This window comes from Nicotiana sylvestris, chromosome 5 (genome assembly GCF_000393655.2).
Source record: "Nicotiana sylvestris chromosome 5, ASM39365v2, whole genome shotgun sequence".
In the NCBI taxonomy this organism is placed as follows: domain Eukaryota; kingdom Viridiplantae; phylum Streptophyta; class Magnoliopsida; order Solanales; family Solanaceae; genus Nicotiana; species Nicotiana sylvestris.
The window spans coordinates 177,825,651-177,849,524 of NC_091061.1; the positions used below are offsets into that span (position 1 = coordinate 177,825,651).

Consider the following 23,874-nt stretch of genomic DNA (forward strand, 5'->3'; position numbering starts at 1 on the left):
GAGAGTTTGAGATATGGTTGCTTCAATGAGTATATAAGGAAAAAGGTTGTCATAATTTCTTTTTCTATTATGTTTTTTTTATTTAAGAATAAATGGCATGCAAAAAGTTTAGGGAGTGGAATTGGAAATAACACAAAGTTATGGGCCAGCGTAATCCATTCTTTTTAAATGGGAAAAGTTGCAAATTTTCCTTTATACTATCCAAATTGATCTAATTTTTCATCACCTTTTGGTCCAGTTATACCATTATCGTCACGATTAGCAAATAGTCTCGTATTTGCTTTTATTATTTACAGACCTTCAATATATGAGTTGACTTCACATGTCCAAATTATCGGGGGAAAAGATGTTCAGTTTATCTCTCAATCTTTAATTATGATTTAAATTTACTCTCAGATTGGAGCTCCGTTAAGGATCAACTATTTTTTGGCTAATAGTGTGGTTAATAATACGCCAAAAGTTTGACAGAGAGCAATACTGCTTAAGTTTGAATAATATAGGGAAAATTTTGACTTTTTTTTTCTTTTAATGGGGAAGTATTTTAAATAATAGAACAAATGTAAAGAAAAAAGCTACTTTGCTTGATCAAGTAAAAGTAGAAAGTTGTGCTTTTTAGTGCTTACCATTATAAAATGAGCTTAAGAATATTATTTACTGATTCAACTCGCTGCTTTACTTTTTTCTTGTTGGAAGGGGAACAGTACGATTGGTTATACACTCAAAACTTACTATAATAGTATCATTTGTTTTGAGATTTTTTGGCATTTATAGCGAATGACTGTTATACATGTATAATAACATTTGACGTTTAAAAAAATTATTTTGGCTGTTATAGATAAAAACTTATTCAAAACTCAATTATTTTTTATTTTTTAATGTTACATATAAAAAACAAGAAAATTCTTCAAATTCAAAATCTCAGAAGATATGCCTAATACATTATTAATAAATTCATTAATTAAACGTACAAAGATTTAAACTCTATACTACTAGAAAAATAAATTCTTTCAAGATTGATGGAAGAATTTTATAATAGTAGATGTTTCGTAGATTTATAAATCGGTAAAAATCTACCTGCACTTAATATTTACATTAAACAAATAAATGTGTGATATATGTTTGCATATAAACTTCTGTCACTTAGTCATGAAAAATTGATATAATTTGGTATAAGTACCTAGTGCTGATAAGAATTTACCAAAAAAATCTTCACTGAATAATAAGAAAGGGTCCAAATGGATTTATAATTCTTTTCTATACTGACCAATTAGTTTAATGTCGCGCGAGTTATCATTCCAAATTATTTTTGAGACAAAAGCTACATGTGGTGATCAATTTTGAGTTTTGAGATTTAAATTCCTTTGATGATGCAGGAGAAATCTGTACGTGTAATGTACATCACATAAACTTTTGCCAAGGCCAAAATTTGTACTTAAGTTAAGATGAGAAAGTACCTTGACCATTTTCCTTTATAGTGAAAGTACTTGGAATATTAGGTAATTAGTTCATTTTTGTACATGACATTGAAATTATTTTGGTAAAAAAAAAAATGTACGGTGAGTCAAGGTTGTCCTATATTAGTATAGCAACTTGATTATTTCCTCCATTTTAATTTATGAGAATATATTTTATTTTTAATCTGTTTTAAAAAAAATAACTATTTTCTAATTTTTGAGTTAAACTTCGTTTTTAAAGCTACACAAAAATTATTACCACATGTTCCAAAAATATGGAGCTATCTAAGAAATATTAGAGGAATTAAATAAGAAATCAAAACTAAAGCCCTTGGTTAAGAGGTATTGTTATTTTTTTCCTTATTAATTAAAAATGATCATAATAATATTATTCTACACACACGGTGTATTGAAAAGAGAACTAAATTCTCAATTTGTAATAATTTTTCAATTGAAATTATTGAACAAGTCTTTTTATGTTTGTAGCACGATTCTGCATGGCTACGTCTTAAATAAGGGTCCTAAAAACGGTTATCTTCGCACTTGCTACTTAGCCAAACTAGGACAATATCTCGGGTGAAACTAAAAAATAATCAGATTTACAAGTGGTAATTGAAAAATAGCTACAATTTCAAAAGTAATCGAAATTTTGCCACTTTTCATGTATCCGGAAAATATTCCATATAATACACTAGAGTTCCAGCATAATATGCTGGAAGTTCATACACAGGTGCTCTAATCTCCAGTATATTATGCTGGAACTTTCCGTATGTTGGAGTTACAACATAATATGCTGGAAGTTCATACACAGGTACAACAATATCCAGTATATTATGCTGGAACTTTCCATGTTGTAACAAAATAATGGCTATTTTTCGATGACTTTGTAAACGTTGACTATTTTTAAATTACCAATCTAAAAACTGGCTAGCCCCGCTATTTTCACCAATATCTTGCCAGTGGGGTCTAATCCCTTTTGCATTAGAGGCATTAGAATGGGATATTGCATCTTTCAAAATCTTTGCTTTTAAGCTTAAATACAATGTGCAAATCTCCTTTGTCAGTTCTGGTTCTAAATCTCTATATTGTTTACAACAATAATCCAGTAGAATCTCACTAGTAGGGCCTGGGGAGGGTAGAATATACGCAGACCTTACCCCTACTCGGGGGTAGGGAGGCTGTTTCCTAGAGACTCTCGGCTAATATTGTTTGAGATAACAAATAAACAATATACTCCTATGATTACCTGTAGTACTTCTATTTTGTTACCTTAAAACTGGAGTTGCTCTAGAATCATCTCTTTGAAGTAGTATATAATATGCCTGCTACATTGACCATTTTCAGTGATTAAATTCCTATTCACAAACTACTTCTACTATGTACATTTGACAATGGATCGATATCAATGGAGACTATGCTTCTTCAGTAGGACTTGGTAGTGACAGAAAGTATTTGAGCTCTACATTCCAAAGGAAGAATAGTTGCTCTGCCACTGGAGGTACGTTTCGTACCTAAAAATAGCACGGCTAGCCAGTTTTCGGCTGCTTATTGTAAAATAGCCAGCGTTTGCAAAGTCATTGAAAAATAGCCACTATTTTGCTGCAATACGAAAAGTTCTAGCATAATATACTGGAGATCGGTGCACCTGTGTATGAACTTCCAGCATATTATACTGGACCGGTATATTATATTGGAACTCCAGTATATTATACTAGAGTATTTTCCGGATTTTGATCAGTGTTTTCGTTCAGATTTATCTTTACACAAAAAGGGGCTAAATTTCGATTACTTTTGAAACTGTGGCTATTTTTGAATAACCACTTGTAAATCTCGCTATTTTTGAATTTCTGCCAAAAATAGTTCCATTTGGTCTGTTTGCTTTGTGATGTGAGGCGATTTATTAATAGTTCCAAGGCTTCTTTCATCCACCACCCGTTTTGGCACAGTTTTCTTGCTTGGCGTACATTCATCTGCAATTGGTTTATGGAAGCTATTTGACAAAGGCGAAGATGCGAATTCATTTCATAATGAAATTTAGAAACAATGAATTATTGCATACCCTACTGATCCATTTTATATGATACAATGACATGCTCTTATAGGCATAAAAATGTCAATTTTAAAACCATAAGGTCTAAAAGGGAACTTTTGGTGCGCGACAGAACTCTTCTATCTTTCTTAAAGACTCCATGTTCGGTCAAACATTGTCATATAAAATGAACCGGATGTAGTAGTATAAAAGAACTGAAGGAGATCATGAGGGAGTACTAAACTCAACTTCACCTCGCGCTCCAGCTTCCTCCACTGTCTCATGTTGTGCTGCATCTTTGACTTTTTCATCATTTTCCCGACCTCCCTGCCACAACAAGAGAGATATCTGAATTTAAAACAGAGCGTCCTCCAATATAGTCCTCAAAGAGAGCATCAAAACGATATATTAAAAAGTTTTTAAACTCATGGATCAGTAGCTACCTTAGGGAATAACACTTTGCCTTCTCTCTGTGGACTTGTGAGAAGAACTTCAAGGCATCTTCATCTAGTACCAGACTGAAATCTTTATCTGTAGAGTATACGTCTGCAGAGAGAGACGATCAAGGAAACAGATACAGTTGAACTACAACCTTAACACCAAATATGTCTTTCCACATGAAAATCAGTACAACAAAGACAAAATCTGAAACTTGGTACTCAGAAGAGCAGAAAACTGGCTTTCAGTAAATGAATTATGATGGAGCACCAAGATATGACGCAAGTAGCAACATGTCACAGAATACTCCACTGGCTGTCACTTCAGCCCCAGCACCCAGAACCACTCACTGCTAAGGTTGTATCTTTCAATTGTGAATGCAGTTATTTTATCTCCACAGCTCGACGGCTCCTTTTCTATTCACAACATCCACGACTCCAACTTATCTGAAGACCTTCATATACATCAATTTTATCAGAAGGAGCACCTGAATCTATTCTTTCTGGGGAAGCATCCGCCCATTCCTCAGTGAAAGGAAATGCTACTCAGGGATCAAAAAAGAAAGCTGGTGCCTTGTCAGAAAGACTTGGTTCGTAGAGTAGAGGCCTTTCACCAAGATATTGGTTGCGAGTGACTTTTTGTCTTACGACACGGTATGGTAAATGATCGAGTGCGCTTTCCTTTCTCCTACTCCTACTGTGGGAAGGGAAGTGCTAAAGGGCAGGCATGCTCGACTGAAAGGAGAGAAAAGCTTCTTCACTTTCAGCATCGGCGCGGACTCCGCGATCTCTAGGTTGTCGAGGTTCCTTTTCTTAGCCTCTTAAGATCCGCTATCTCTATGATTTGATCCTTCGCGTATCGGCCCCATACTTCTCTGATAGTCCTTTCTCGTGACGTAAGAAAGTGGCACAGGCTTGGCCAGCTTTTTCCTAACTTGACGGTCAAGTTCCCTGCTGCCTCCTTAGATACGCCTTGGATGAGCCTAACAACCGTGTACCTAGAATCACTTTTCTTTTCAACCGCCAGATGGTAAACGAAGGTAAAATAGCACAAATACAAGAAAACAAAATATCTAATACATGCTTGTGACCTACTCAACCTTGTGATAAGAAAATATTAAGTCATGCAATGGCTGCAACTGAACTAGATTGAATCACACAAAGATAATTCTTGCGACTTTTTTCCCCCTCTCATCTCATTTTCTCCCTCAAAGATTGGATCAAATCAGTAGTCAATGAGGAAGCACGACACTACATACTATGACTTATCTGGTACTTCTGCTATAAAAATTCTAAATGTAAGAGCAATTTCCATATGCAGGAACTGCGAAGTATTTGAAGGAATGATGGTATGGAGATGTAGAAAATTCCTTTCTTCCCCTAGGCTCTCAGTCTCAGATTGATGCTCTACTTGAGGGAATGTATTTTACAAGATATAAAAAATTCCTCGTACGTGAGGCTTCTTGATATAGAAGCATGTATAGATGTACAGATTAAGTTGAAAACTATGCCATTTTTGTCAACTATAGGGGAATGATGCTCAAATATCACACAGCAAAGCCAAACAAGTTTAGATACATGTCCTAATAAAAGACTCCAATTAACCAATCCGAACATCAAATTGGTTAATAACAATTAAGACATTCATCTTTTCCAAAAACCATGATACATCAAAACAAATGATAATTAATTATTAAGGAGAAAGCCTAGTCCGTCATTCTCATTAAAAAGGTGAGTAAAGTGTAAACTACTCCTTCCGAATCAATTTATATGGCACTATTTCCTTTTTATTCTGTCCCAAAAAGAATGTCACATTTCTATGAGTGTATTTTGGCACAAAGGAAAATGTTTTCTTGGAAAATAAATGAGTTTCTTACCTATAGTCCCAAAAAGATGATTCTTGATTTTTCTTTAATATTTGTTCATGAATTTCCCATGCAGAGAAGGAAACCAATCCGTTTGACTAGAAAGTTGTGGAAAAATGAATAATGAAACATCCAGGAAACTTCATTTATGGAATTTTAAAACCATGAAATGGAGATATATTTAAAAGATGCCAAAATTAGAATCCTCATACTGCACAAATCTTTAGATGATTTAATTTGACAATAAATAGAATTAAGCTTCTTTCCAATTTAACAAACATGCAGCTAAATGAAGTAATTTTTTAAGCATGGAATAATTGTTAGCGGAAACGTAAAAGAAAGAACACAAGATTTAACGTGGTTCGGATCAAAATAATCCTACGTCCACCAGAGAACAATTGCCCTTATAATATTAACAAAGGAAGGGGAGATTTCCCAATTACACTTCAGAGAATTTCTCTCTTAACTCTCTACTCACTACAATGTATTGTATTATTTTGGGATGATTTCTACAAGTGAAGGAGTGCATCTATTTATAGAGGTAAAGACCTCCTCTTGATGTCATTGGTGACATCAAACTACCTCCTCTTGATGTCATGGGTGACATCAAAGGAGGAAGCTTCCTCCTAGCATCCACACCAACTCTTTCCACCAACTCTTCCAATTGGCATGCCATTGTTGACTAAACATAAACCAACATTTTCAGCATGCCATTGTTAACTAAACATAAACCAACATTTTCAATCTCCACCTTGGTTTGCGTTTCGAGCGTGTGAACAACTCTGGCCAAAACTTCTAAGCTTACTGGGCAACCCCGTTGTAAGAAACAAGAAGAATCAAACCATTGTTGAACATACCACCTCCACCTAGCAACTGTTCTCTTCGGAGTTGCATCAGTTGATGCACACCCCCGCCAAGTCCTTGCAGTGTGCAAACTTAGCGAGCGGGACTATCTTGGTCAACATGTCTGCAGCATTATCGTCTGTGATAACCTTCACGACCTTGATAGTTCCCTCATCAATAACATCTCGAATAAAATGAAATCTGACATCAATGTGTTTAGTGCGCTCATGAAATCTCTGATTTTTCATTAGATGAATAGCACTCTGACTATCACATCTAAGAGTTGATTCCAGCTGAACCAAACTCAATTCCGCTACTAAACTTTTCAACCAGATAGCTTCCTTTACCGCCTCCGCTGCTGCCATGTATTCTGCTTCTGTCGTAGACAAAGCGACAATCGACTGCAAAGTCGACTTCCAACTGACGGCACTGCCAACGAGGGTAAAGATGTATCCAGTTGTGGACCTTCTTCTGTCAAGATCTCCTGCATAGTCAGAATCCACATAACCGAGAATTGAAATACCTGTACCACTTTTTCGAAAGGTAAGACCAACACCAGAAGCTCCTTTGAGATATCTCAATATCCACTTGACAACTTCCCAATGCCTCTTTCCTGGGTTGGACATGTATCTACTTACCACACTTACAGATTGAGCAATATCTGGACGTGTGCATACCATAGCATACATAATACTACCAACTGCACTGGCATAAGGAATCTTTGACATATGCTCCACCTCATCCTCGGACTGAGGCATTTGTGACTCTGAAAGTTTAAAATGAGGAGCTAATGGTGTACTTACAGGCTTGCACGTTTGCATATTGAATCTTTCGAGAACCCTTTCAATATACCTCTTCTGAGAAAGATGTACAACATCGTCTTCTCTTGAAATCTCCATACCAAGGATTTTCTTTGCAGCTCCTAAATCCTTCATGTCAAATTCCTTACTCAATAGTTTCTTCAAAGCATTTATCTCTGTAATGTTGTTAGCAGCAATAAGCATATCATCAACATACAACAGTAAATAAATCATTGAGTTACCAGACATCTTCTTGTGATACACACAACTATCAAATGCACTCCTTGAGAATTCATGTGTAGTCATGAATGCATCAAACCTCTTGTACCACTGTCTAGGGGATTGCTTCAAACCATACAAAGACTTCTTTAGTTGGCATACGTGATCTTCTTTTCCCTCAGCTAGGAAACCTTCAGGTTGATCCATATAGATTGTCTCTTCTAGATCACCGTGTAAGAAAGCAGTTTTGACATCAAGCTGTTGAAGCTCCAAGTCAAATTGTGCAACCAATGCTAGTAGCACGCGAATTGAGCTATGCTTCACGACCGGAGAGAAAATCTCATTGTAGTCAATTCCCTCCTTTTGGCTGAAACCTTTTGCAACCAATCTCGCCTTGAACCTAGCATCTTCCACTTCAGGAATTCCCTCTTTCTTTCGGTAGACCCACTTGCATCCAACTGTCCTCTTCCCCTTTTGTCTTTTCACTAAGACCCATGTCTGATTCTTGTGAAGAGACTCCATCTCTTCAGTCATGGCTAACCGCCATTGTGCGGCATCCTTGCAAGAAGTTGCTTCAATATACGAGGAGGGCTCCAGATCTTTAATCTCTTCTTGTGCAGCTACGAACGCATATGCAATCAAGTTTGCTTGATTTATAAGGCGTTCCGGTTCTCGTGTCTGCCTCTTCTCCCTCCCCTTCGCAATTGTGTATGGTTCATTGACAGCAAGTTCTTCAACGCCTACATCTTCTGACTCATCTTTAACCTGAGTCTCTTGATCCTTTTCCTTGGCAAGCTCCACCGGAAGCTCCACCTGCTCGTTGTTCTTGTTTCCTGAAAACTCCACGGAAACTTTACGGGGATCAAGTATAGAGGATTCATCGAAGGTGACATCTCTACTAACTATAAATTTGAGTAAAGACAAACACCAAAGTTTGTACCCTTTTACTCCATCCACATACCCTACGAATATGGCCTTCTTAGCCCTTGGTTCAAGCTTTCCTTCATTAACGTGATAATAAGCTGGACACCCAAATACTCGTAAGTATGAATAGTTAGAGGGTTCACCTGACCATACCTCATTCGGAGTCTTAAAGTCAATTGCCGATGCTGGAGATCGATTGACAATATGAGCAGCAGTGTGAACTGCTTCAGCCCAAAATACTTTGGACATTTTGGCTTGTAGGAGCATACAACGAGCCTTTTCAAGAAGAGTTCTGTTCATTCTCTCGGCAACTCCATTCTGCTGTGGGGTATGCCTGACAGTCCTATGTCTTGAGATCCCATGAACCTTGCAGAATTCATTAAACTCTTCATTGCAAAACTCCAAGCCATTGTCTGTGCGAAGATACTTGATTTTCCGCTCCATTTGATTTTCAACCAAAATCTTCCACTCTTTAAATGCTTCAAAAGCATCACTTTTTGCCTTCAAAAAATACACCCAAACCTTTCGTGAGAAATCATCAATAAAAATGAGAAGATACCTCTTTCCGCCCTTCGATGGAAGTTTAGAAGGACCCCATAAATCTGAATGGATGTAGTCTAGCACTCCTCTTGTCTTGTGTTTGCCAGTGCTGAAGCTGACCTTCTTCTGCTTCCCTAGAACGCAGTGCTCACAGAAGTCAAGCGTGCTTGATCTTCTCACCTTCCAAAAGTTTACGATTGCTCAACATCTCCAGTCCACGTGCGCTCATATGACCCAGTCTCATGTGCCATAGTCTTGCCTTGTCATCATTAGATAACTGCACTGTAGATGCATTTGCAGAGCCAACAATGGTGCTTCCGGCCAATGTGTAAAGGCCGTTCTCCAGCTTGCCTTTCAGCATGACTAAAGAACCTTTAGTCACCTTCATAGTTCCTGCTTCGCTCATGTACCTGTAGCCTTGTTCATCCAGAGTACCCAAGGAGATCAAATTCTTCTTCAGATCAGGAACATGACGGACTTGTGTAATAGTCCTCACGATTCCATCATGGCAGCGAACCCGAACTGAGCCAATGCCAACTATTGCACAAGTTGCATTATTGCCCATTACTACGGTTCCTCCACTTTTCTCGTAGCTGCTAAACCAGTCTTTTCGGAACGTCATATGCAGAGTACAAGCAGAGTCTAACACCCATTTGTTTTCATAACTACTATTATTATTACACGATGTTGTTAGTACATAATCATTATCAAAATTATGTACCTGTTCAACTGTAGATGCACTCGCCTTTTCCTTGGACTTTGACATTGGGCAATCTCGTTCAAAGTGCCCCTTCTTGCCACAACCCCAACACTCTGTATTCTTCTTGTTCACACGAGACTTTGATCTGTGCTTTGATTTGGTCTTTCCCTGTTGGCTAGTCCGGCCTCTTACAAAGAGGCCACTTGCCTGGTCATCTCTATCTCCTTCAATGTGCCTCCGCACATCACTAGAGTTAAGTGCCTGCCGCACTTGCTCAAGCTTGATAGGCTCCTTGCTATACATCATTGAATTCTCAATATCACGATATCCTGAAGTCAATGAAAATAGCAAAGCACATGCAAGCGTCTCCTCCTCCCTTTTAATTCCTGCAATCTGTAAGTCCATGACAAGTTTATTAAACGCATCTAAATGATCTTGTAACGAAGTACCTGACCCCATCTTAAATGTGTGAAGACGCCGTTGTAACAACATTCTTGTTGTCACTGATCGGTCTTGGTATAGCCCTTCTAGCTTTTCCCACAACTGTTTGGCCGTCTCTTCGGTACCCGTACTCACTTCACAAAGCACGTTAGGTGCAAGGGATAGTTGGATTGCACTCAATGCATCCCCTTCAATCTTCTCCTTGTCGGGAGCTGATATATCCGTAGGATACTTTCCGTCAATAGCATGGATTGAACCTTCCCTCCGCAGTAACGCCATCATCTGGATCTTCCAGATATTGAAGTTGTTGCGTCCATTGAATCTATCAATTTCAAACTTCATGGAACTCATATTTGCTTGTTCTTTCTCCTTGGATCGTTAAAGAATCCTGTCGCTCTGATACCAATTGTTAGCGGAAACGTAAAAGAAAGAACACAAGATTTAACGTGGTTCGGATCAAAATAATCCTACGTCCACCAGAGAACAATTGCCCTTTTAATATTAACAAAGGAAGGGGAGATTTCCCAATTACACTTAAGAGAATTTCTCTCTTAACTCTCTACTCACTACAATGTATTGTATTATTTTGGGATGATTTCTACAAGTGAAGGAGTGCATCTATTTATAGAGGTAAAGACCTCCTCTTGATGTCATTGGTGACATCAAACTACCTCCTCTTGATGTCATGGGTGACATCAAAGGAGGAAGCTTCCTCCTAGCATCCACACCAACTCTTTCCACCAACTCTTCCAATTGGCATGCCATTGTTGACTAAACATAAACCAACATTTTCAGCATGCCATTGTTAACTAAACATAAACCAACATTTTCAATAATATTGTTTGATATGGTAAGATATATAGCGCAACCTTAATTAGATCTTGAAAGACCATATGTCGCAAAATTGAAAATGCAGCATAAACCATATGTTAGTATTAATTTCATGACCTTGAAGATATATAGCGCAACCTTAATTAGATCAAACATGTAGCATGGTGCAGAGAAATCAAATGAAAAAGCTGACAATGAGAATGGTTAATCATGGAAAATTATACTTGTTGGAATCCTTTAACTCACCATGGTTAATCATGGGTCAAAACAAGCGGAGACAAGATGGAGAATCAATTGAAAAAACTCATTGTTGATATGTACATCACCCATTGATGAGCTCCTGTAATAGGGGAAAGAAAACGAAAAAGGAAAAAGTAAGAAAGAATGAAAAATAAAAAGTTTATTGGTTTGAAAGAAGACAGTAGCTAATAGAAGGAGAGAATTACATAAAAAGCGAGAACACAATTTCACCGCCAACTAGGAAAAATTTCTGGGAATGAACGATTGAGCCTCAAAATTTCTGAAGAGACTGGCGGCTCTACTTGTTGCTGCAAATTCTCAAAGACAGAGCTGCCCTGAATATTAGAATGTGACCTTTGTTTCTTACCAGAGGAGCAACTGGCTTCATTGTCATATCTGCTCCTCCTTATCCCAGTGCAACGTTCTGCTGACTCATCATTATTTTCCCTCATTTGTAACAAGGCCTCGATCTCAAGTTCATCTTTATACAACAAACGAAATCCAAACTCCTTCATTGCTCCAGAAAACCATAGCCTAATAATCCCATAGTCATTTGGTGTTTTGCCATTTGCCTTAGATGCATCCCATAAACTAGCAAAAGGTACCAAGAAAAAATGAATAGTAGATTCTCCATCCCATTTTTTTTTAAAAGGATGAATAGTAGATTCCTCATCACATTCTAAATGGTAGAAAAAACCTAGTTCCAAGGTCATCGCCAACATCCCATCATTACAAAAGGGAATCAAGTGAGCTGTGGTGTCAATTAAGCAGCCAGAGTAACATACAGCAAATCCCAAGAAGTTATCGCGTACATACCAATTTTCAAGCAAATTGACTGATACACTACTATCCATTCCCTTAATGCGGAACCAACTTGGAATCCTCTTCCCTTTATGCAAAATGGTAAACACTCTTTGTGACAAGGAATCTGAAATAGAGATGTCATTCTGATACAAGGTAAGTTGAAACGAATTATAGAACGAATTAAGATCCCTTATCACGCTGCCTAGCATGTGAATCTCTAACTCCAATTTCATGCTTCCGCGGATATCAGGAAAATATTCTAAACTAGAGCATTTTTTTAGCTGCAGACATTTAAGGGAATCGATCCACAGAGTTGGAACCCTCTTAAGGCGTTCACAATCAGTCAAAGTCAATTCAGCGAGCTTTTCAAAAACTCCTATGGAATGAGGAACCTCTTCAAGATTCATACAATATAATGGATTCAAAGTTTCCAAATTTGGCATTCCCATGAAATCTGGCAACTCTTTAAGCCTATAACAATATGATAAGTCCAAGGATCGAAGAGCACCGAGTTGAGCCATGCTTTGAGGCAAATGCTCAAAATAGTTTCCCCTGAGATACAACTCTTTCAAAGAATATAAGCAGCCAATGTCTTCTGGAAGTCCTCCATCTATTAGATTGCAGTAATTGAGATTCAAAAATTCCAATGACCGTAACCCTTCAGCCACGGGAGGGAACACAAAGTAAACTGCAACTTGACCATTATCTGATTTTCCTTTTGCAAAAGCCAAGGAGTTAAGTTTGTTCAAACGGACGATGGAAGTGGGAGGCCGTGATATTAGGGTACTGCTAGCATCAAGATTCTCCAAGTTTTCTAAATCTCCTATCTCTTCGGGCAAGCTTTCAAGTCTGTAACAAAATGACACATCTAGACTAACCAAATTTTTCAACCTACAGATGCTGCTTGGAAGAGTTGCAAGGTCTGTTAAGAAGCTCAAGTCTAGATTGGTAATATGAGTTTGGTACTGAATAGATGATAGGTTTTTCATTTCTGGAAATTTCTGTAAACTGGAGCAACCATGCAGTTCCAGATGTTCAAGAGATTCCACGTTAACACATGGAAACCTCTTAAGGCCATCACACCAAATCAAATTTAACTCGACAAGTTTTCTGCAACATCCCAGGGAGTAGTGAAGCTCTTCAAAATTACTGCAAAGACTCAAATCCAAATACTCCAAATTTGGCATTCCCGTGAAATCTGGTGTTTGCATTAGGCTTACACAGCAACTGAGACTTAGCTTTCTTAGAGACGGCAAATGCTGTTCAGAAAAGGTTTGAATGAGTTTATTGAGCTTTTTAGTTAAAATAGTGATGAGAAGATTTGGAAAACAAGGACATAAAGATGCCAGAGCAATACTCTGAGAACAACCCAAAATAAAATAAAATGCATTAATTTGAGTTTATGGAATTAAGGCACAACCCGGTGCACGAAGCATCCCGCATTCACGCAGGGTCCGGGGAAGGGCCGCACCCCAAGGGGTGTGATGTATGCAGGCTACCCTGATACAAGCATCAATGGCCGATTCCACGGTTCGAACCTGTGACTTATAGGTCACACACAGACAACTTTACCAAGTGCTACAGTTTATGAAATTAATAAGCTTTTTTTCATTTAAAGACGTGCATCATAATTCTAGGACAAACATAAAACGGGTGAAAGCAATAATATTTGCTCATTAATAAAGGATAAAGATAGTTAGAGAGAAAAATGAAAGTAAAGTAGAATTCAGCTATTATACCGTTATTTCCGTCCATAAATAACGCAGTGAACTGGACTGGAGTTCAAGATGAACGAGCTTTTTGGGTTCAAATGTAGATGGCAATGACTCCCAAGGATAGCAAAACCAGACAAACCAACGCAAGTTGTTGGGCAAATACTCCATGGAGCCATTATGGCAAATGGAGTCAGCCCAGATATTCTGTGACCCATCACGTATATATAATATCCTAAGCCTTTTCATATTTTTCATGCCCTCTCTGGTAAAAGATAGTCCTTTTAAATAAAGAAACCAAATTGCTTCCATTGCCTTTGTCCCCTGGTAAAAAGATCATTAGCTTACAAAGTATAGCTTCAAATGTCAGTAATAATATATTTCTGAAAACTTCTTTATAGTCAAGTAAAGTTTTTCATGCAATGATAGAAAAATTAATTGAAAAAATACCAATAAATTGTAGCAGTTTTTTAACATAAAAAAATATTCAATGGTAACAAGAATCCCTATTGTAACGACCCGACCTGTCGTTTTAAGAATTAGCGTCTCGTTCAACGGCTTAAAACCTCGAGAAGCTTCATAATATGCATTATGACCCGCATGTGTGGTAGAACTTGATTTTTGGAAGATTCAGAATTTAAATGAAAGAATAAGTCTCATTTTGGAAGCTTAAATGAAAAGAGTAGACCGGAGTTTGACTTTTGAGCAAACGACTCCGGAATAGAATTTTGATAACTCCAATAGCTTCATACGGCAATTCCGGACTTGGGCATATGCTCGGATTTGGATTTGGAAATCCGTAGGACAATTTAACACATTTTGGCAAAAGTTGGAAAAATAGAAGATTTTTGGAAAGTTTGACTGGGGAGTTGACTTTTTGATATCGGGATCGAAATTCGATTCTGGAAATTTGAACACCTCTGTTATGTCATTTATGACTTGTATGTAAAATTTGAGGTCAATCGGAATTGATTTGATAGGTACCGGCATCGAATGTGGAATTTGAAATTTGTTAGTTTTGAATAAGCTTGAATTGGGGTCCGATTCATGTTTTAGTGTCGTTCAATGTAATTTGAGGCATCGGCTAAGTTTGTGTCATGTTAATGGGACTTGTTAGTATACTTCATTGGGATCCCACGGGGCTCAGATGAATTTGGAAGAATTTTTTTGGAAGAGTTCGGTGCTTTGAGCATAAGCACGTAGTGATCCAAAGGACCATTTTTAGTTCTAGAGATCGAAACTTGATTTCGAGACTTCCAAAATTTTAATAATGAATTATAAGAGTGATCTGGAAAGTTTGGTCTAATTTCATCAAGTCGCGATTGGGTTTTTGACACGAAACATGAGTTAATTGTTTAACGAGCGAAACGGGTATTGCACTGAGCAAATGAGCTCCAAATTATGTTTCGATAGAAGGAATAGGTTCGTATTATTATTTGTGACTCATAGGAACAAGAATCGTCGAATTCCGAATTCGTATGATGGAGTTAGAGCATTTTTAGTGAAATAAAAAACTGCTGCAATTTTCTGGGCACTTGCTGGTATTTTCGCAGATGCGATGAACAGTACCGCATCTGCGGTGAACAGCGATCCCGCATCTGCGGTGAACAGTAAACCACACCTATGGTGAACAGTACCGTAGAAGCGAAAATGCTGGACAGTGTATAAATCGAGCTGTCCGAGTTTTCTTCTCATTTTTGGAGCTATGCTCGGATTGAAGCGATTTCCACCATATGGATTGGGGAAAGTGTTCTATATCCAAAAGTGATTATTTTTAATGATTCCATGGTTATTTTCATCAAAAATTAGTGAATCAAATGGAAGAAATTGGAGAAAAATTGTAAACCTTTCAAAAATGAAAATTTTAGATTTGGAGGTCGATTCGTTATCGGAATTTGATAAAATTGGTATGGTTGAATTTGTATTGGAATGGACGTTCATATTTCATGACTTTTGCCGGATTCTAATACGTGGGCCCCGCGGGCGATTTTTGAGTTAATTTCGAATTTTATTGGAAAAATTAATATTTTCATATGGGATCGATTTCTATAATTTTGTTGACTGTATCGAATTATTTTTGGCTAGATTCAAGCCATTCAAAGTTGGATAATCGAGGAAAAGGCCTACTAGTGAACTAAATTGGTTGCAAAGCGAGGTAAGTGTTTGATCTAACCTTAGCTTGAGGGATTAGGAGTTGTGTCATAATTGTTATGTGTTATTTGTCGAGTACGACGTATAGGCATGGTGACGAGTATCTAAACGTTGGTGTCAAGCATGCCCGTGAGTCTTATACTTTGATTAATGTGACTCATATTTGACTTAACTGAAGAGTTTTGCCTTTCCTATTGTTATGTTACATTTTCATAACTATTTGACTCGTGTTGATTTCCTTATTATTGACTTGTATATTGTGGGATCGTTGCTACGTGTTAGTTTTCCCGTTATTGAACTGTTTATTTTATGCCCGTATTCGTTTCTATGGTTATTCCCTTGAGCTGGTTCTACCATTTTCTTGTGATTTACAGCCCCTGAGTTGATTTACTTGTCTTACCTTGTATTATTGTCATTTGTTGTTGTTATATGTATTGCGGTGATGTTCGATCCTTCTGTTGTGATGTAACTGTTGATTCTGTTCGTTGCGTTGTTTGTTTACTTTGGGACTACGAGACGATATCCCGGGAGATCCCCCTGCACTCTTATATTGATGATACCAAGAGATCCTCGGGATACCAAGAGATCCCCAGCACATATATTGAGGATACAAAGAGATCCCCGACACATATATTGAGGATACCAAGAGATCCTCGGGATACCAAGAGATCCCCAGCTCATATATTGAGGATACCAAGAGATCCTCGAGATACCAAGAGATCCCTAGCTCATATACGGAGGATACTGAGAGATCCCCGAGTATTTACATTTGGGACTACAGGACGGTATCCTGTGAGATCCCCGGTTGTTATCTATGCATTGAGTTGTACTCCTTTCGTGATTATTTTGTCTCCGTTGTAATTGTTGTTATCAGTTCAAGTGTTTTAATGGTTTAGATTCCTTTACGACGGTGATCCTTTGTGTGGGAATTCATAGGGGTGACAATACCTCGCCCTATTGTTTTATATATATTCAATACTTTAAATTTCAACAATTGTTACATTTTTAACTCAATTGATTTTCAACTTAATTTTCCTTAAACCGTTTGAGGTTGTACTTTACTTAAAAGGGAATTTCTTCTATGTTTTGATTTATTGATTTCTCGTATTAAAGATAATAATAATTCATTCGATATTGTACTTTAATTTAAAAGGGTATTTTCTTTATCAAATGATTTCTAAAAATAACTTCATCTGTTCTTGTTAACTTCATATTTGGGTTGGCAGATGTACTCTACTTTATGTTAAGTGAATGAGGCTCCTTGAGAATTCTTAATTGTATTGGGTTATGAAACCTATTAACTGAGTAATATGAGGATATTGTTGCGCAAAATGAGACAGAAATATGTGGGCACGAGGTGTCGTGAAATTATGAAAGTGGGTTAAGCCCTATATTATTTATGATTATGAAATGAGGCATCACAAGGTGAATATTTATTTGAAGGAAATATATTCGAAATATATTTATTGAAAAGCATATTATCTTAGAGATTATTACTTGAAGGATTTATAGGCGAAAGATTTATATTTGAAGGACTTGATTAAATTGATTGCACTTGTAATTATTATTTGTTGGGAAACATTTATTTTGTTCTTGTTGCCTGCTATTTATATTACTGGTTGATCATTGTTGCCACCATTGTTATATGCTTCCTATTATTTTGTACGCTATATTGCACATGTTTATTTGGTAGCCTGGTCCTAGCCTCGTCACTACTTCGCCGAGGTTAGGCTAGGCAGTTACCAACACATGGGGTCGGTTGTGTTGATACTACACTTCTGTACATTTTTGTGTACAGATCCAGGTATTTGATCGATAGTAGCTGTTCGTTGCAGTGGAGACTCGAGGTAAACCTGTTGCAGCCTTCGCGGTCCTCGGAGTCACCTTCAATTTGTACTTATTTTCATATGTTCCTTTTGTTCGGAACTGTGATGTATTTATTTTATATAACTACTCTTAGAAAAGCTTATGACTTGTACTACCGGTTTTGGGGATGGTAAATTGTTTAGAGAAATTCCATTTTAACTTAATAAATATCAATGTTATTTCAGTTAATATTAGGCTTACCTAGTTTAGAGACTAAGTGCCATCACAACTCCTTTGGAGAGATTTTTGGGTCGTGACACCTATTGAGTTATTATATATGTATAAAATGTCATACAAATTTCAAGTTAATCAGAAGAATGATGGATTAAACAGATTAAGTGGCTACTAGACTAATTCATGGCTTAATAACATCAGTATAACGGATTAGGCAACGCTAAGTGCCTTTTTGACGGCAATTAATGTTACTTTTTCTTCTCTTACTAAAACAAACAATTAAAATGACTTTTGTGCAAGAATATGAAGCAAGAAGAACATCTAATTGAAACTGACTGACCCTTTATGACTTTGGGATATGAAAAATAGAAATTGAATATTACTGCAGTGTTTAGCCTACTTACCGTATTGTTGATCATCACTTCTTCGAAATCTTCAGCGAGCCATAGTCTGCTACGTTCTCCCGGATCCTTTTGTATGTTCACTACATGTTTACCCATATCTTGTATTAAGTCATGCATTTCAATCGTATCTTTTTCGGAGATGAACACAAGAGATTTGTCAATTAGGACACGCAATCCGATATCAGCTCCAAATTCACAGCTCTCAAGAATCTGTATGATCTCATTCTTTTCTCTCCCTCGTAAGAAGCATGCTATATCTAAAAATATCGCCTGTTCCACGGGCTCTAATCCATCATAACTAATTTTGAGCTTGTCAACAATTTCTGAATTAGAGTGTTTTTTCATTTGCAGTATAGCACTTCTCCACTCAGTTATATTTCTCTTATGAAAGAGAGAACCCCACACTTTCAGCGCTAAAGGAAGGCCTTTAGCATGACTTACTACCTCCAGCGTTAGCTTCTCAAAGAACTCATCTGGAACATCTTCCTTAAAAGCGTATCGATTGAACAATTGAATAGCTTCATGGTCAGCTAGTGTAGTCATTTCATATAATGCGTCCTTCTTCCCAATCAAATGCTTGTCTCTTGTTGTTGCAATAATTCTACTGCCATTGCCGAACCAACCAAGATCCCCTGCTAGGTACTCCAAATGGTCTCTGTGATCTATGTCATCAAGCACAACTAAAACCTTCTTAGAACGAAGTCTACGAGCCATCAGCTGCTTTCCGTCCTCCTTATTATTCACGTAATTAGCGTTTTCCCTTGACAGTTCTGAGAGAAGGATATTTTGCAAAGAATGCATTCCACATTTGTTTTCTTTAACATTCGCAAGGAAACAAGTACCTTCAAATTGATATGAGAGAGTATCAAAAATAGCCCTTGCTATTGTCGTTTTACCAACTCCTCCCATGCCCCAGATCCCCACAATCCGAACATCATTGATTTCTATCTGTAGTAGGGATTTTACTTCCTCTAAATGTGGATTTATTCCCACAATATCTTGCAAGTAAGACAAAGAAAACTTGCATAACTTGGAAATTTGGTTAACGATTTGCTGAACACAATCTGATTCAATCCTACAAAAAATAAGAACATTGTTGATATATACAGGTAAGAAAGTCAATAACAAGAAGTTTTCACACTGTATAGTGCATAATAATGATAAAAAGGACACATAAATCAAACTCTTGAAGAACCAATCAAAATAGTATCTATGTAACAATATAATTGAGTAATTAAACTGATAAGCTACGTCTTCTTACTTATAGAAGCATATATAATCAACCATCAATCTTCTTTTAGAAAATATGAAAAATTTATTTAAGGATTCTGTTTAACTCATTTTTGAGGTATAGAATATGTATAGCTAGTCTTCATAGAAGCATCCAAATTTGAATGCAAAGTATTATCTCTGTTCCAGCTATGAAGCATCCGATTTTGAATGCAAAGTATTCCCTCTGTTCCAGCTAATGTGTTTTTAACTCACCTGGCACGAATATCACAACCTTTGAGATTTGCCGCTTCAGTTAAAGCACTCCTCCATCTTTGTACCTTCTGCATTCCCTCAACATCATCCTTAAACTTTGATTCATGTTTGGAAAATGCTTCTGCAAAACTCTCCCTTTGGTTCCGAACATGTGATGGATCCACATCATAGAAGACCGGTATGACAGTTTGTCCAAATTGAGTCTTGCATTCCATAATCTTCACTAGTTCATCCAAGCACCACCTCGATGTAGCATAATTCTTTGAGAAAATGATGACGGCAACTTGAGACTCTTCGATAGCTTTACAAAGTTCTTCTGAGATGGATGCGCCATGCTCTAGCCTTTTGTCGTCTTGAAAGGTAAATATTCCCCCATTTCTCAAGCCTTCATATAAGTGCCCTGTAAACGTTTTGCGAGTATCTTCACCTCTAAAACTTAGGAAAACATCGTACTTCCATCGAGGACAGTGCTGTGAATTACTCGCGAAAGAAGAAGAAGATGCCATGGATTCAGTTAATTGGTTGATATGAAAACAAAAAGAACTCTGGATAAAGTGTGGTCGTGGTAAGAGATCAGCTGATGATATTTCAGGAAAAAATTATATACAGGAGAGAAGCATAAGCAATTACACTTCATATATGAAAGATTCTAAAGCTATGGGCTGTACTCCAGTTGAATAAAATTATTGTTATTGGATCTAGTCAACTCATATATATAATACTATACATATATATAGTATTATATGTGGTACAATTTTTTATTGAATATAAATAGTAGTAGGAAATTTCTGTGAAGCTTCTTAATCTCTTACTCCAGTTGATTAGAACTATTGTTTATTGGGTTTTCTTTGAACTGTATGTAATAGAATGTATTAGGAAACCCCCCCCCCCCCCACACACACACACCACACACACCCCCCTCCCCACACACACACCCCTCCCTGCACCAAAAGTCCACTGTAAGATGTACACAATGGGCAGCTAAAAGTACAAGCCGATGAAGAAACAAAGAAAATAATATGGCCAGTTGAATAGAATTATTGCTCCAAAGTCCAAATACTATGTCTACTTAATTCTATGGAAAATGGCAATAGAAGAATCAACTAATTAAGCAAAAATACCTTGTAATTCTCTTCCGAAAGAAAATTGTATATCCCTACCACTGTTGGAGCAAAGTTGTTATACCCAGATTCGCAGTCTTCCTCTAACTCTTCCAATTTCCCTCCTCTTCTCCCCGTTTCTCAACTTCTTTTTTCCTTTACTTTTTTTGGGCTGTGCGTTGTGTGTGTGGTGGTGGGTGGGTGGGTGGTGGTGTTCAAATTTACAATTCTAATTTTGAATCTAACCTCTTGAATCATTTTAGTTAACTCACTTATTCTTCTTCGTGATACATTATTTTCAAAATAATTGGCATTTATATGATTTCTTAATTGAAAAAAAATATTAAAATAGTACAATGGTTAATAAACAAAGTAGTAAATTGAAGAATCAAATTTAGATAGCTTCTCTAAATTTCAAAAGTATTTATAACATCCTTTAATGAATTCGTTCTATCAAAATCAAAGGTACGAAGATTTTGAAAGTATTAGTGATAGAAGTTGAAGTTCTTTGGAAATTTTTCATTATCGAATTTAACTTTGCTTTAATCAAATATCTACGCATTGTACACTCCTTAAGTTAGTTGACCGAGCTCTATATTAACTAGACAAGTATAAAATATATTCAAATATATATGTACATACATGATGAGTAGCTGCGTATACATAACAAATAGACCCACATAATTCTGCGGTGTGTATATGGTTGAAAATTTATAAAAAATTTAAACCAATTTCAAAACCACTATCACAAGAAGAGAAGTGAGTGCAATGCCAATTAAAAATATTCCATGAATAATTTGTATAGTTTAGTACCTTTAACATTCACATTAATAGTATTTTCTAGAAATAGTGGATTAAAAAGAAAAACAAGTGATCTAAATAAAAGGGATTTGGGGGATTTCAGGTTATCTAACTGTATTGGGAAAAAACTGAATTTATATATTGAAGATGACGTGTCATGACACGTGGACTGGTCAAATGGTCAATGCGTGGTAATCAGTCAGGAGGCACGGGCGACAACAGATGCGGGAGAGAAGATACTTAAAGGCACGAGCTATTACTCAAATGAAATGAGACTCGTACTTGTTCGAGTCATTTAAAGCTCGAAGATCAGAAGGAATTGAAGAAATGAATCTGATAACGTAAAAGAGTCCAAATTCAGCATTAAATGCCAAATACGTTAGAGAATTTGTATTTAATAGGAATGATTGAGTAACGTTTCTTTTAATATCATTTATTGCTCATAATTGTCTCATTAAGACAAAGGCATTACACTTTCTTCTAGAATCAACTATAAAAGGAGAAGGTCTCAATATTTGTAGACACACGAAAAAATTACTAAGATTATACTGAAATATATACTTATCTATTGCTTTATTGTTATTCTCAAAGTCTCTCATTTTTTGATTATCAGTAACCCGATTTTTCTCTTAATTTCTAGCTTTAACCAAATATTTAATTTTTTGGTTAAACAAATTGGTTTCGTTACCGGAAATCTGATAATCTATTCTTTTTAAGTTACATTCTACCTGTTGTTATCATCATGTCAAACAACAACAACATCAACAACAACAAACAGTGGTAACATCTTGGGAAACCCAGAATCAAATCCAGCAAAATCAAGGAGATTTACAAAACATTAATGTGGTTCCTTCCCCCCAAGATTCGCCACGACAATCTCGGGAAGTTTCTCCTGCTCCTGAATCTCGTGCTGATGAACAGGAACACTCTGAACATTTTGAAGGGGCAGATGAAGCTTTGCAAAAAGTAATTGACGCACGGGTTAACAAAGCTCTTCAAGCTCTAGTTAGTCGATTACCTGTTGCACCACCCACACCCACACCTAATAACAATACATTGGAGAATCCTTGTTCTGGGCTTGTTAATTCTGGAAATTGAGGTACCCCCAGTGAACCACAGGAAGGAGAACCAGGTGTAAGCACGTAATTTTTGCCCTATGAAAAATTACTCCCAAAAATTCAAAATAAAACGATTTTCCTTGGTGTGCAATTTTGAGAATTTTTGTGACATTTTGATAATTATTTGTATTTGTCTGTGCATGTTTATTTGTTAAATTAATAAAAAAAATACAAAAATATGTCGCATTTTGCATGTAGGATTTAATTCTACAATTGTTAGTAATTAAGTTTGTTTTACAAAAATTAAAAATTACAAAAATAGGCATCTTTTGCATTTTTAGCATTTAATGTCCAAATGTACAATTTTATGCTTAATTATTACTTAATTGTGCGTTAATTGTTATTGGGAGTTAATTTGCGCTTTTATAACTTAATAATAATTTAAGGATTTTTAGAATTTAGTTTTAGAAAAATAAAAGAAGAAAAGAGAGCAAAAATATAAAGAAAATCGGAATTGGGCTCTTCTTCAAATTCAAGCCACAGGCCCAAAACACCTCTACCCAACCTTCCCTACGACCCGGTCCATTTCAAACCGGGTCGACCCAGTCCATAACCCAACCCAACTCCCCATCTTCATTTTTCATTTTTCATTTTTTTTACCAAAACAACAAAAAATCAAACCCTAAAACCTAAAACTAATCCCATCCGACCCCTCTCTCTCTCTCTTCTTCTCCCCAAACGACCCCCAACCTCAAGTAGCCATGGCTGCCCCCCTCACACCCCAGCCTCCATGTCAAGCCATAAAAACGAACCTTACTGCTGCGTCGTCTTCACGTCGTTCGTCACCACCATGACCGCATTTCTCGTCGTTGTCTCCTCCATGGAGAGCTCAAGCTCGTCCATGGATGCTTCACCATCTCCAGTAGCTCCCCCCGCCTCCAACGAGCCAGCCTGCTCCGGCGACACAGCCGGACGACCACCAGTCTTTCGTCGACG

General features: G+C 36.9%; 1 protein-coding gene across 4 annotated transcripts; it reads right to left on the minus strand.

Moving 5' to 3' along the window:
• Positions 1-3,447: 3,447 nt before the first annotated feature.
• Positions 3,448-20,781, minus strand: LOC104234819 (TMV resistance protein N-like). Of its 4 annotated transcripts, none has more exons than XM_070145695.1 (7): positions 19,920-20,781; positions 18,435-19,509; positions 13,867-14,163; positions 11,530-13,386; positions 11,330-11,423; positions 3,927-4,029; positions 3,448-3,810 (listed from the first exon to the last, which is right to left on the minus strand). In XM_070145695.1, exons 1-4 carry the CDS (start codon positions 20,423-20,425, stop codon positions 11,551-11,553), a joined length of 3,714 nt encoding a protein of 1,237 aa, XP_070001796.1. In that variant the 5' UTR covers positions 20,426-20,781; the 3' UTR covers positions 3,448-3,810; positions 3,927-4,029; positions 11,330-11,423; positions 11,530-11,550. The 4 variants fall into 4 exon arrangements, with proteins under 4 accessions (XP_070001796.1, XP_070001795.1, XP_070001794.1 ...); XM_070145694.1 differs by having other exon boundaries at positions 3,927-4,903; XM_070145693.1 differs by having other exon boundaries at positions 3,927-4,918.
• Positions 20,782-23,874: the final 3,093 nt, after the last annotated feature.